Here is a 15784-nt window from a genome sequence, read left to right as displayed (position 1 = left end):
ACTGGGTTTATATTTGATATTATGCCTATTGATATTTATAAAATTATTGTTTACAGGCTTATATTTGAATTACGCCTATCGATTTTTAAATTTAATATACATAGCAGTTATGAGTTTTTTTTTTAATATTGGAGATTTTAATTTCTACAAAATTTAATATATTGTTTAGACATATTGATCGATGAATTTTTATAAAAATTGATATCATATGACATATTTGGAAGAATTCTATAAATTCTTTATTAAAAGGTATTTTTGTCAAAAATATTTATTTTTATCATATCTAGTATTATACAGTGTATTGCTAAATACTGGATAATATTATCTTATACAATACATTATCTTATATAATATTATACCAAACGTTGGATAATATTAAAATTTAATTAGACCTTATACAATCAGACCTTATACATACTGTCATATCGTATATTATCATACTTTATCCTATCTTGTACACCAAATATGTCCTAACATACAAAATAGTAAAAGATTGAACCTTACATTTCTCTTCTTCAATGAAGAATTAGGTTTCTATTGAAACAAAACTATAGTGGCAAAATAATTGTTGCCGCCTTAATTTGTTAGAAAATTAATTAAATCAAAATCAAATCAATGATTATAAAATAACATCAACTAAGAACCGTTGATTTGATTTTGATCCAATGATAACAAAATAAATAGTAAAAGAAGAAAAGAAAAAATGGTAGTACGTGTAACATCCCCTTAAATTTATCCCATATATATTTATAATTGAACTAATAAATCACAGTTATTGGTTCAATTAGTAGTAAGAAATTTATTTATTTTAATTAAAAGTCTTGAATTTGAGTCTTAAGAACGAAAAATAGTCTTGAAAACCATCTTTCTACGAGTCTATGAGATCAAATCAGGGTAGTCAAATTTTCAATAAATCAATGAAAAAAAATTGAACTAATAAAAAGTATTATTATTTTATGATTTTTTATGTTATCTGAATTTGAACTTTATGATTCTAAACAACATGCAATAGAATTGAAATTAAAGTTACAATTTCAAATCTTAATTAAATGAATTCTGCTATTTATCGTAAAAACTTTCAAATTTTAAGTGAAGCAGATTGAAACATATATGAACCATACATTTAATGCTTTCATCCTTTGTATGGTTATGATTTCCTGCATTTAATATTTTCAAATATATATATGGCAAATATTTGATTGTTGCACGTACAACAGCTGCAGAAATGTAAACTCCTATATATATATATATATATATATATATATATATATATATATATATGGGGAGGGTTCTTTTGATTCCAGAGTAAGACTTTTAAGTCTTACTCCAAATCCCAGCCGTTGATGGACGGAAATCAACGGTTGTCATTAATAGTATAATTAAAAATTAATTAATTAATATAACTTCCTAAATTATAACCGTCGGATGGACGAAAATCAACGGTTAGGATGGAGAGTAAGACTTATAAGTCTTACTCTTGAGTCAAATGATCTCTCTCCTATATATATATATATATATATATATATATATATATATATATACACACACGAGGTAGGATCATTTGACACCAGTGTTAAATTTGAAATTTGACATCTCATCTGAGAGTCATTAGATCAAAAAAGATCAACGACTCTGATTCGTAAGCATGTGTACCATTGATCTTTTTTTGATCTATCGGCTATCAGATGAGTGTCAAAAGATCCTACCTCTCTCACTATATATATATATATATATATATATATATATATATATATATATATATATATATATATATATATATATATCATTCTCTTTTTCTAATGAGATATAGCCATCTTCTTCCTTATTATTACTTCTTTGTTTTTTAGCCTTTCTCAAACAAATAATTTTGTTTAGAGATTATATACGACATATGAAATAAGTTTATAACTTCCTACTTTATTTTAACGGAATATAATCGTGTTATTTACTTCTTAGAGACGTTGTTATAATTGTAATTTGACATTATACTGGTAGCTAATTCAGTGGGGAAAGGGATGGAAAAGAAAACGAGTCATAAAGTTACAGTAGAATAAAGTTATGAGAGCACTTTTGAGAAGAAGACAAACAAAATGTGATACATTGGCAATTAGTTTCTGAATGTTGGAGGATAATTGCTTATGTAATATGACCTAAGAGAGGCACCAAAAGCAGTGTTTGGTGAACGGATAAGGAATAGAGTTCAAGTGAGGGTGATGAGATGTACGTGTTCTTATCTTATATCTTATGCTTTTATTGATGTCTTTATGTTTTGCACAAACAGGAAGGGTTGAACCACATAAAATCTTGTTTAGACTTCATGTCTTGGCAATAAAAGTAAGAGAATAGACTCTTAAACTTTTATTTTTTAAACTTAAGCAGGCCATACACGACTTGTGCTGTCTTTGATCTTATCTACTATATATATTTTTTTAAAAGCAAAACAGATGACAGAACTACTTACATGTGAATTTCTACTTCTTAGTATAAAAATAAAAAAGAAATGTGTTGCCGATTTGTAAGACCTAAATCTTTTTCTTTTTACTACGATAATTTCCCCCCTTCTTTTGAAATGTTATCTTATACGTGAAATCCTCAAATTCCCCCTTAAGTCCTATCGTTCATTAATTTGAATATGCGTAAAAATAAAAACTAAATCATTTAATTTGGAAAGAAATACTTAAAACACTAATTAAGAATAGATTAACACTTCAACTACGCCAATGTTTTAGATTGACTCATAACTTGAATTCAAAGTATATAATTGTAAAAAGTCTAGAATGTAATGCAGCAAGAACATTAAGGGCGTAATATTTAATAATATCAGCCACTCATTTAAAATGAGTTAATATTACCCAATTAAGTATTCTCAATCCACCCATCATAGTCAAGTCGGCAAATATCTTAAAAGAAAAAAAGGGACATTTTTTTTCCTTATTTGGTATCAACTTATGGTGGAGAGGAAGGGTTTTTTTTTTTTTTTTTTTCATTTTTCTTTGTGGGGGCCCTATATTATTCTTTCTCTCATTTTTGGAGGGATTGGGATTGAAAAAAAATCTTTGTCTAGTCATTTTATTGATTTTATTTTTCACTTCATTCTTTTTATATACTTTATTCATTTTATTAGATGAAGGATGATAATAAAATAATTTGATATTTATTTATTTATATTTTCTTTCTTTTTCATTGAATTATACTATATAAGGTAAGTGAAAACATATATATATCTTCTTCTTTATCATTCATATACTTTCATTAAATTCATATTATTTATGAATTATATAAGGTCCCCTTTAAGATCAAACTTAATATTAGAGCTGAAAAGCAAGGAAGAATGAGAAGTGTCCACCTGTGTCTGAGTTGGAACTTGGAAGGTACATTTTCTGGTTGAAATGTCTTAAAATGTTAGATTTTGCATCAGCAGAAAGTAGTGCGATACATGCGTGTCATTGGTAAGAATCCTTGTGTGTTTGGCGGCTTGTTATAACTTTTCTGGGTTCATCTCACAGTTCACTGCATGTATATGCTTTCGGGTCAAGGCCAGAAGCTTCCTATTTCTGGTTTTCTTTGAATGAGTCTTGTTTGGCTTTGGTCCAAAAATATTGCAAGTCAATATGGATCAATACTAAGTATTGATTTTTCTATTCTACGAGAATCTTGTTTTTGTATCAGACAAATCACCCTAACAGAAAGCTATTTGTCTCCGGTTAGCTATTGGCAATAAGGTTGTGGATATGATTGATTTTTCAAAGTACAAACGGATGTGTCAATTCCATGCAAACGAAAGGATTCATAAAGTAAATAAAAAGATATAGTGAATTCCCACAGTACTTTAAAGAATAATTATTTTATAATGTAGTTGTAGAATCGTGCACAATTATATTTCTATCCGAGTTTTAACAAGAACAAATTTGAGTGGAGTTATCTAAATTAATATTTAATCATTTGAGTAGTCGTGTAAAACTCATTTCTTATTCCACTATTTGGTTGTATTTTAGAGTGAAATTAAAATTGTTATTTTTTTTGTTTAGTACTCTTCATAAAATGAAATTAGAAATGTAATCAAATGACATAATTAAATACTCTTCATTAAACATAAACGTTACACTTATAAAAGGTATGCAAATAAGATGAAAGGAAAATCAACATCAAAAGATTTACATTAGTATTTTAATATAATAAAATAGTTATAATTTTGTATATTGTTTAATATATTTTTTTGGATACATATTGTTTAATATTAAATTAGATAAATCGAAGAAAGTTTACATTTTTTATGAAGATATAAATATATTTATTGAATAAAATAACGGAAAAGTGTTTCTCGAAAATTAATTAAGTTATCTAGTAACTCCAAAACGAGTCATTTGGGACTTATTACGAATTATGAATTTTATTAAAATAATCTGTATTTTTTTTTCTCAAAACCCAAATTAGATAACTTTATTTTCTGTTACAAGAAAAATGTTAATACCATAAAACAAAAGTATTTAATTTTTTTAATTGCAACTGCCAATAATGACTATTCTTTCAAAGGAAGAATGGGTGTCTCATGTTTCTATTAATAGAATGAAATAGTGATCATAATAAAATGCAATGGTCATTCCTTGAGGTTTTTCATATCAAAAGGAAATTAATGACTATTCCATGATTTATTTATTTGTCTTCGCTTCTACGTGTAGCTAGATACATATTGCTCTCATAAATATTTTGTCATCTTCAAATTAAGTGCACCCCGAATCTGATTTTGATTAATTTGTATATAAGATTTTTTTTTTTTATTTCTTGTGAAATATAGGATTTTTTTTTAATCTTAAGCTGTGTTTGATAGAAGATTTTTTTTAGGATTCTCGGAAAACTGACGGTGATAATCTTATTTACTCACGTTTGGTACGAGATTTTTAAATTTTTTTCAAAAATCTGATTTTCCTAAAATTTTATTTTTTGTGTAAAATTTTCTGAAAATACCATCCAAGAATACGACTCAGATATTCTAGGATTTCCATTATAAGGAAAAATTTAACACAGTCAAATATAATATCAAAAAAATTAATCAAACATTTCCAAAAATATTTTAACCTATCAAACACTTTCTTGATAACATTTTTGAAATTTTTTTTATCATCTTCTTAAAAATCATAATTTCTGGATAAAAACAAATTTGTATTGTACCAAACACAAAGATAATAATGTTAGCATTACTTACAGTCCCATCTAAAATTCTTCATTGCTTTATGTTATTAAAGTTCAAACGTCATATTGCTAGTAATATATGTATGTTCATCACTCTCGATATGTTGCACGTCTAATCAGATCAAGCTGTTCTTGTCTTGTCAATGCATTTGACACCATAAATGTTGAGATAACCAAGAGTTATCAGCTATCTTGCTAGCTGTTTATCACAAGAGATTGTTTGCTAGTATGGGGGGTGTTTTGCCCAACTTATATGATCTGCCATGTGCTTTATTTTGGAGTTCACTTTTGATTCCATGATCCTGAAGAGATTTTCACTTTAGCTCTAGCATGTGATCTCATTGCAAAAGAGATTTTAAAAAAAAAAAAGGAAAAAAAAAAAAAAGCTTAGGTTTCAAAAGGGTCTTTGACTCGAATACAAATCAATTGATCTAAGGGGATAATTGAATAGCTTGGTAGTAGATCCTTCACTTACAAGTTTTAAGAATTAAATTCTAATCATAATAAAATTATTTGTAGGAAAATTATGCTACTCTTTCTATTGCTTCATCTTTGATTATTTAAAATACAAATGAATATGAGTAAATTCTAGTTTCCAGTTTCTCCACCACCACCCCAAAAAAAATAAAATATAATAAAATTCTAGGTATATATTTTATGGGGTAGATTATTCTATTTTTTTATGTCTACTTTATCTATAATTTTTAATACCGTTAGATTAAAATTGCTAGAAGAGAGAGAAATGCTAAAGATTTATTGAAATTCTGATTTAACGGTGTTGAAAAGTGATAAAAAAATAGATAAAATAACATATCTCATATTTTATAAAGAAAGCGAAATCTTCAAGCTTATTCGTATGAATATATTAGGGGAACCACTTCAGATGTCTTTTGTTAGATTGTCAATGCTATTTTTTTCTCTCCCTCTCCTTTATGCATCCAATGGGATATGAATCTGTGTGAGAGAGAAATTTCATAAAGAGGTTTTTGTGAAAAAAGCATGCTTTTATTAAAGGAAGCGTCGGTGAAGAGTGTGGGAGAGGTGTGCATGACATGCACTAAAGAGGATGTTAAATGGTACAATCAAATCATAATAGTTTAATTGATGTATGAGAGCTGAATAAGTGAGGGTGGAAGTATTTGTTCTATTATTTCTGAAATTATTTTTGGAGGATTTAAAGCTTTAATTTTGAACTATTTCCAAACAAAATTGTCTTCCATAAAGGATATATAAATTTATTGAAAAAAGAAGAAGAACAGCACATGTATATTTTCGCTCAAAGACATTATTCTTTTCAAGATATATCTCAAATCATGAACACCGGGTTTAGAAGTTAGTGTAACCTTTAAAACCAATTGTAGAAGTAGGTCATGTCGGAGCCCTTAGTGTGTGAGTTTACCATTGAAAATGGAGTTTACGAGAAGGAAAAAATGTTTATCTTTTTAAATGACACAACTTATATTCTTTCACTCTTACAAAGTAGGACCCACATTTTTATTTTTTTTGTCAACTCTCTCTTTTCTTTTATCTATCTCTTTCTTTCTCTTAAAATGACACAACTTTACATATTTTAAAATGACACACATCTTTTTTTTTTAGAATGTCTAAAAACTGGTGTTTTCATGATAAGGCATTGGAAATAGATGAAAGCCAAAGATGGTTATTAAGGGCTAAGCAAAAAGTAATGAGTTTGTTTATAAGATTTTTTTTTCATTGTTTTAGTTTGAAAAGCTTAATACCCAACAACAATCCAACATCATATATATCGTAAGTAGGATTTTATTTTAGGTGTTGCATCTTGTACCACTACCAATTACTTGATATTTATATCTCCACTGCACAAAAGTTTTACTCTGTTCACAAGAACCATCATAAGCTCATAGCATCACAAGAACCTTGCCCTTGACTTGGAGATCTAAAAGAATGAATTCAGGGAAGTCATAATGTTGCAGAATTACTTAACTAGGTAATGACTGAGCCAATATAATTTCTCATGTTGCACAGAATAATTTTGTGCACAAAAAAAGAGAGAGTGAAATACACTTATTTTATTTCTCATTTTTTTTTAATGAATCCTATCAACTTTTTAATGGGATAATTTTAATTCATACAATATGAGAAATTATATTTTCAATAATTAATTATCTCTGAGATTTCCAAGCAAGAATATGGGTAACAATACTCTTTGTCGTACCATTCAAATATCAATAATCAACGGTATCCTCTAACAAAATGTTCACTACTTCAATGTCATATGTTTTGTTGGGAAGTAGCTCGTAACACAATTAACATCCCTTGAATTAGACTAGGATTAATGGCATTTGTCCTTGTTCTGTGGGCAACAAAAGAATGAAAGTTGAAAGCGAACATTGGGCTAAGAAGCTACATGGGTAGTCCCCAAAGGCTGGGCCTCACTGTTTGTGATTTGCCGACCCATGTTCTAATCCATTATCCTAGTTGTTTTCTGATGGACCGAAAATGTCCCGCTCACTTTGATCAAAATTTAAAATAAAGTTAAAAACAGGAGGTAAGATCTTTTGATATCAGTGTCAAATTTTAAATTTGACACCTCATTTGAGAGCCGTTAGATTAAAAAAGATTAATGACTCTGATTTGCAAACATGTGACACCATTGATCTTTTTTAATCTAACGGCTCTCAGATGAGGTGTCAAATTTAAAATTTGACACCGGTGTCAAAGGATACTATTTCTAAAAACAGTTATACAAAAATTTGAACGCCTATACACTTCATCTGGATTTTCTGAATGATTTTCGTTGACTTAACACGCATCTGGATTGTCAACCCTTAACTGCTTAGTTTTTTTTTTGCATTCTAGATTATTACATGCTGTAGTTGTTAGCATTTATTTTGCTTATTCTATAGTATATTGCATTTAAATTCACTAGTATAAACCATTTATTCAATAGTATATTACGATGTTTAACATTTGACAAATAAAAAAGAAAAATATGAGATACTTGGTGTAATAAGCTGGAGAAACCGACAAATTAAGCTAAAGTGTATTTGATTGCCTTCATTGGTTTTGTCCTCTTGAAAGTAAGAATAATAATATTAAATAAAGATTTTATAAAAGTTATCTTGTAGGAAAAATGATTGTGTAATGTTATAGAGATTCGTTTTGCGTGTCGTAGTTTTTTATTTTTTTTTGCTTCAAAAAATGTGAATCCCACAAAATATTGTATGTGTAAAAAACTTTTTGGTGTCATGTTAAATGATAAATATAAACTTTGTTTAAGAATTGTTTTTTTTTTTTTTTATATTAAGGGGAATTGTTTTCGATAATACAATTTTTCTATACAGATGTTGAGTGTGGGATTCATTTATACTTTTTTTTCTCTCTCTCTATTCTCTCTTTTCTCTTCTATATATATGAATGTAGAAAAATAAATGAGATAAACAATTTCCATTAAATAAAGAAACAACAATTTTTTTGGATATTTTGCGATCGTGCAAACTTGTAGGGTAGCAGAGGAGGAGAGAAGAGCGGTGATCCACACAAATTCTAGTGCCTGTCAAAAAATGACTATTTTCTCCCTCTTCTGTTTTTTTTTTTCTTTGTGATTTTGAATCAGTAAAACTCATTGAGTAGGGGACCAGTGTTTGCTTTTTACTTTTGTTTCTTTCCATTTAAAACGATGTAAATGTCCAACTTGTATTTAATATAGTACCAACTACCAACACATCAAAGTGTGTACTTTCTTTTTGTAGGTAACTACGTTAGTTACTTTTCTTCTCCATCACCATTCTTCGCGTGATTTGTAAGCCACTCTGCAATCACAAGGTTGGTTTTTCAATGGAGAACATTCTGGGTCTGATCAAACTTCGTATCAAAAGAGGCACTAATCTCACAGCTCGCGATTCTCGTACCAGTGACCCTTATGTCTTTGTCACCATGGGCGAACAGGTTACGAGTTATCACCTTGCTCTTTGGGTTTGAATCTTTTTTTTTTTCGGTTCGTGCACCTTTGAGAGCTAGTTTTCAATTGAAAGAATTTTGGTTCCATTTCTCGACGTTAATTACAGAAGATTTAACATTTAAGAATAAGCACTGAAAAAGACACATGATGTGTCAATTTTGTTTTTGTTCTTATTTTACTTTATCTTTTTCTTTCCCCCGAGTGTTTTTGCCATGAGGGTTTCCATATAAACCATGTTTATTTCCTATAGCAGGAAAATGCACATCACATTACTTTGACATTCAAACTAGGAGCCTCCTCTTCAGAGAAAATATAATGATATATTGCTTTTTTCTAGTATAAAGCTTTGGCAGAATTTTGCAAAACAGTTAGAATGACTCCTAGTGGGAAAGTATGTTATCTGAGGGAGCTATACCCTGAGGAAACACAAGAAAATATGCTTATATTCTATGCCATACGAGTCACTGCAACTTGAGTTATAATTCTTTACAAGGAGCTATTATTTGCAATAACAAAATGAACTTATGAGCAAACCCTGTGAAAGAAGAGCTTGAGGATCTGTCTGGGCTCTTTATTTAAAGGGGTGCAGTGGATATGATTTTTGTATGATCTGTTTTTTTAATCTCTTATTGTTTAAGTAAATCACTATTTCATTTTGAATTTTAAGGAGTGATTGAAAAAGGGATTATTTGCTAACATAACCACATCAAGTTGAATCCAAAATCTTGCTTTTTTATTGGTACTAAATGTTTATCAATGATTAAATTAACTTTTTTCGCAACTACTATCTGTTGCTCTAAATTACTTGGTCTGAAGATTTTATCTCATTTCGATGCAGAAACTGAAAACTGGTGTTGTGAAAGATAACTGTAATCCTGAGTGGAATGAAGAATTGACACTTTATGTTAGGGATGTTAACATTCCGGTACATCTGGTGAGTTCTGAAAGAGTCTATATAATGTCATCAGTAATGTTGCAGGTTTATCGTTATCAGAATAGACTAATGTTAAATTGTTGATGGCTTTGATTTTTATTTTTATTTTTCTTCAGACAGTTTGTGACAAAGACACTTTCACTGTGGACGACCAAATGGGAGATGCAGATATAGATATAAAACCATATCTTCAGTGTGTGAAGATGGGGTTGAACGAAGTCCCAGATGGCCATGTAATCAAGAAGGTTCAACCAGACAGGACTAACTGCCTTGCTGAAGAGAGCAGCTGCATATGGAAAAATGGAAAAATCATCCAAGAGATGAATTTAAGGTTGAGAAATGTTAAGTCTGGCGAAGTAACTGTGGAAATTGAGTGGATTAATGTTCCAGACTCCAAGGGCTTATCAGAGGTTGAGTTTTAGGTGTAACTAGCTGCCCTTCTTAACTTCATGCAGCACTACTTGTATTATATTATCATAAGCAAAGGTTACTATGTATCTTCTCTTATGGAGAGAAAACTAAAAGAATGGAGACAAGAATCCCTCCCTTAATTTTAGCTCATCATCTTGAGAATATGACTACTATATGTTTAAAAAACTGCATCATTATGTATTTTCTATTTTTTGTATGGTTTGTCTTGATTGAAAAATATATTTTAAATATATATATTATGGAATTAAAATTTATGTATAAAAATAATAAAATGAGTTTGTGTTTGTATGGATAGTTGATTCTCTCAGTCTTTGCTCCAAATCTTGTAAAGAGAAGACTTCAGAAGCTACTAGCTCCACTTACAGTGAGAAGTTGTTTTGGTGCTTCAATTGATACTAGCCACAAACATGGTCAATTCTGATTAATAAATCCAAATGAGCAATGTTTTTGATACACGGAAGTAATATGCAAGAATATACCAGGTAAACATTTTTCTCTGAAAATATCACTTGGAATTAATGACAAAATAATTGGCATATAGACAAAAACAACAACAAAAATCTTGGGCGTTTGTAAGCTTACTGAAGATATTTTTTAGTTCCTGTGATATCGGATTTGTAAGGTTATGGTTTAATGCTACTGTGTTTGCCTTATCTCCCAAAACTAGCTCTTCATTCAAACAAAACAAGAGCGCCAAATAAAATAAACAATGGCTGCTTCTACTTCTCCAAGTTTCTCAACACCTTTGCACAAGAATACCCGGAAAACAAACTTCCCTTCTTCGCCTGGAAATAAATCTTTGCACATCAAACTTGGTTTCTCATTTTCTTTGCCATTCAATAAATCTATATGTGTGAAATCCTTTGGAACTGCAAAGTATGATGAAGTTGCGGTGGATGAAGAAATGGACAAGATTAGGAGGCTTCAGAATGGTTCAGATGTTAGAGGAGTGGCATTGGAAGGTGAAAAAGGCAGAACGGTTGACCTTACTCCACCTGCTGTAGAGGCAATAACACACAGTTTTGGAGAGTGGGTCATCAATGGTTTAGAGAAGGAGCAAGGACATCCTGTAGAAAATGTGAGAGTGTCTCTTGGCCGTGACCCTCGAATTTCAGGGTCAAAATTGAGTGTGGCAGTCTTTGCAGGTCTTGCTCGTGCTGGTTGCATGGTGTTTGATATGGGACTAGCTACTACACCAGCTTGTTTCATGAGCACATTGTTGCCTCCATTTAACTATAATGCTTCAATCATGGTAGGTCACATCAAACTTTGGATATTCACTTTGGTTCTTTCACCCTTTTTTTATTATCTTGTTTGACAAGTAGCTCTCATAGTACCACTAAGAAACAGGAATTAAGATACCAAACTTGATACCATGAATAACTGCTACTTTAAAAGTATGCTATATGTTGGAATTATAAATCTATCATTGCAAAACAATATGAAAACCATAGGCTTATTAGATAAGAGGCATATAAAATAGATGTCATGGTTCTGTCACAGTTAGGCTTAGCACAAACGCTTTGAATGAATTATGCATGTTTTGCTGCAGATGACAGCTTCTCACTTACCTTACACTCGTAATGGCCTGAAATTTTTTACAAGGAGAGGGGGATTAACTTCTCCGGAGGTAGAGGAAATATGTGATAAAGCTGCTCGTAAGTATGCAAATAGGCTGGCCAAAGTGTCTACCTTGCTTAACGTTCTTCCTACAAGAGTTGATTTCATGAGCACTTATGCGAAGCACCTAAGAGAAATCATCAAGGAGAGAATCAATCATCCTTTGCATTATGACACTCCACTCGAGGGATTTCAGGTTTGACTAATACAGATATATATTTGTAGTTTGTTTGTTACACATGCCTCTCTTGGCTATATTCTAACTCACCATTGTTTTATCATTATTCACTATATTGGGCCCTTATTCAATACCATCCATTTACCATTTATGTTTTCCTCGAAATCTAGTTCATCCTATTTAAAACTTGATTTATGCTGCATTGTAGTTGAAAATTATGCCTGAAAATTTTACTCTTCATTTGCAATGAAACACAATGTACAGATAATAGTAAATGCTGGAAACGGTTCAGGAGGGTTCTTCACATGGGATGTCTTAGACAAGCTTGGTGCAGATACGTTTGGCTCTCTGTATCTTAACCCTGATGGGATGTTTCCCAATCACATTCCCAACCCTGAAGACAAAACTGCCATGGCACTTACAAGAGCAGCAGTGTTAGAAAACTCAGCTGATCTTGGAATAGTTTTTGATACTGATGTGGACAGAAGTGGGGTGGTTGATAACAAAGGGAACCCAATAAATGGTGATAAGCTTATTGCTCTCATGTCAGCCATTGTATTGAAGGAAAATCCAGGATCAACTGTAGTGACTGATGCTCGTACAAGTATGGCACTCACTAGATTTATAACTGATAAAGGGGGTCAGCATTGCCTATATCGTGTTGGTTACAGAAATGTCATTGACAAGGGTGTTCAGCTTAACAAGGATGGAATTGAAACCCATCTTATGATGGAAACATCTGGTCATGGTGCTCTTAAAGAAAATCATTTCCTTGATGATGGTTCGTTAAAATTAATCTTTTTATGCATGTTTTGTTTCATTATTTTAATTTTCTATGTTGAGTCTCAAATGTGGTATATTTTATAGACCATGTCACTGATGATGTTACTGCCTTTATGATAAAGGGGCCTATATGGTGGTGAAAATCATAATTGAAATGGTACGTATGAAGCTTGCGGGATCAAATGAAGGGATTGGTAGTCTTATAGAAGATCTTGAAGAACCATATGAATCAATAGAACTAAGAATAAATATCATCTCTGAACCTCGACATGCTAAAGCAAAAGGGTCTGAGGCCATTGAAACATTTCGAAGCTACATTGAGGTATATATCTTAAAACCAAAGAAAACTCACCTCCATATTCTGAAAGTATTAATATGTATGAAGTTTCTCGTTTCTGTACAGGAAGGGAGGCTTAAAGGGTGGGAGTTAGACTCGTGTGGTGATTGCTGGGTGAGTGATGGGTGCCTTGTAGATACAAATGATGCCCCAGCTTCAATTGATGCTAGCATGTATAGGTAGAAACATGATAAAGAAAATTCTAGCAGTTCACAAATCTGATTTTATATTTCTTTTTTTGTTCAACAAAGTGAGGGCGAGCCTTAGCACATTAATAAGGTTGCTCCTTGTGATCGAAAGGTCACAGGTTTGTTTATGAAAAATAATCTCTTTGCAAAAATATAAGAGTAAGGTTGAGTATAATAGATGCTCACCTCACCCTCGCAAGTTCGAGAGTCTTGTGTACCGGTGCCCTTCTTCTATTCATCAAAACTGACTTTATTTGTGGTAAATTCAGGGCAAAAGTATCAAACGATGAGCATGGACAACATGGTTGGGTTCACATGAGACAGAGTATTCACAACCCAAACATTGCTGTGAACCTGCAATCATCTGTTCAGGGAGGTTGCTGGTCTATGGCAAGAGCTTTTCGAGATGAGTATGTCATATTAATTGCCACTCGAATGACTTTTAAAGCATTTATTAGAGCTATAATTTGGTTAGTTAATTTCGTTTTTTCAATCATTGCAGGTTTCTCATAGCAAGTGGAGTTAACAAATTCCTTGACATTACTCGAGTTGATAAGTTCGTTGAAAATGGCCACGTAGCATAATTTGCAATTATTTATTCTAAATTATGGGAGTCTTCGGGTGGTCCTATTTAACACAGATCAAACTTTTATAGCTTTTTAATGTCATATTAGTTTACACTGAATTATTGTTCATACCATAACCTTAACAAAAAGAGAGACGAAAGTATAAACAGCAATTGAGTACATATTATAGAGTTTTTATTTTTTTGAATAAATTATAACATTATGAGAGTAAGTATAATTGGTGATTTGGTGTTATGAAAGCACACCAGCATTACATTTAGAATGATTGATCCTCTTTATCAGCTTATTTATACTTTTTATCTACTCAAACTCGGCTATTCAGAGAGAATTTGTATTGTGTGTATCTTGTGAAAGATTTTAGTAAGATCTGCTAGTTAAAGGGATAGCATTGCCATCATGAGACGAAGTAAGTGTCACTAGGTGTATGATACTGAATGTTGAGAACAAAGAAAAGAACAAAAGCATAATCTAAGTGTTGTACAAAAGAACATGTTGTGACAGATAGCAAAAAATCAAGAATGAATACATTAGAGAGAAAATTTCCAGTCCGCACACACTATCACAATTGGTCGGCACTCACTAGCTTACTTGTCAGCCAACACAGCAAACAAACTAGGACTTCTATTAATCAGAAATGCAGCAAAACGCAGAAAGCGAAATTGCAGAAACAAAGATGACATGAAGAAGAAGAACACAACAGTTTTAACGTGAAAAACCTTCTCCAATGTGAATAAGTAAAAATCACATGACACTAGTCTAGAATAAACTTCAACTATGAAAATAGTAAGATACAAGAAATCAAACTTCTTTAGTATCACTAGAGCTACACTCAAACTTTACCAACAATGGTGGTACTCTCAAACTTCTCTTAAGAGGTCTCTCTCTGTCTCTCAAACTTCTCTCTAGAGGAAATCTCTCAAACTTGTCTCTAGAGGAAACTCAAAAGGTTCAACTATCAAAAAGTCCTATACAAATATTCTTATCAGGATTTTATAAATGAGGGGAAGCCATACTTGTAACACCCTGTATGCATCCGGTATGTTATTATTACGTATGATATTAAGCATAGTTACAATCACAATAGTTGAATTAAAATACGGTAAAACTTTTTTCTTTTTCATTACTAAATGTTTTCATATTTAACACAATTTAAACCTGTAATTATAACTCAAATACAATTGCAAAATAATTAAATCTAGCTCATACATTGTCTATTAATGATTGCCATGTGGTTTCCATAAACCAACAAGGCTAAATTCACAGTTTTACAATTTTCAACATAAACAATTTTCACGTTTTCCTAAACTTGGAATGATCTACCTAACCATAAATTCTCATCTTTTAGTATGTTAAACTAGACCTCTTGAACTTTCCAACAACATATTACAAGCCCTAATTGGATATGTACTACTCAAGATATCTCTTTTTGCAAACTGTCTGCAACAAACTGATTTATCAGACTAAGACAGCGAACAGAAACAAAAAAAGAGGAATGTTCCTCCGCCCAGTTTATTCTTAAATTTTTATACAAGAAACTAGCAATCTAGGGCTTTAATTTGTCATACAATACGCCTCATTTCGTTAAGGAACAAAGG

At 31.1% G+C, this 15784-nt stretch overlaps 2 protein-coding genes across 3 annotated transcripts; both read left to right on the top strand.

The window, feature by feature from the left end:
- Positions 1-8886: 8886 nt before the first annotated feature.
- LOC133300078 (protein C2-DOMAIN ABA-RELATED 7-like) lies at positions 8887-10838 on the top strand. 2 transcript variants are annotated; one of them, XM_061499569.1, is made up of 3 exons: positions 8887-9117; positions 9969-10068; positions 10185-10838. In XM_061499569.1, exons 1-3 carry the CDS (start codon positions 9007-9009, stop codon positions 10484-10486), a joined length of 513 nt encoding a protein of 170 aa, XP_061355553.1. In that variant the 5' UTR covers positions 8887-9006; the 3' UTR covers positions 10487-10838. The 2 variants fall into 2 exon arrangements, with proteins under 2 accessions (XP_061355553.1, XP_061355552.1); XM_061499568.1 differs by having other exon boundaries at positions 8888-9117; positions 9969-10064; positions 10181-10781.
- A 317-nt stretch (positions 10839-11155) lies between these two features.
- Positions 11156-14391, top strand: LOC133300077 (uncharacterized). Its single transcript, XM_061499567.1, has 7 exons — positions 11156-11748; positions 12049-12312; positions 12559-13075; positions 13200-13399; positions 13481-13593; positions 13872-14012; positions 14105-14391. The coding sequence occupies exons 1-7, from the start codon at positions 11206-11208 to the stop codon at positions 14184-14186; spliced, it is 1860 nt and encodes a 619-aa protein (XP_061355551.1). The 5' UTR covers positions 11156-11205; the 3' UTR covers positions 14187-14391.
- Positions 14392-15784: the final 1393 nt, after the last annotated feature.

This window comes from Gastrolobium bilobum, unplaced genomic scaffold (genome assembly GCF_033153095.1).
Source record: "Gastrolobium bilobum isolate Gb01-03AN ecotype WA unplaced genomic scaffold, APGP_CSIRO_Gbil_v1 utg14654, whole genome shotgun sequence".
Classification (NCBI taxonomy): Eukaryota; Viridiplantae; Streptophyta; class Magnoliopsida; order Fabales; family Fabaceae; genus Gastrolobium; species Gastrolobium bilobum.
The sequence above is the reverse complement of the archived record's forward strand: the minus strand, read 5'-3'. Positions and strand labels throughout refer to the sequence as shown.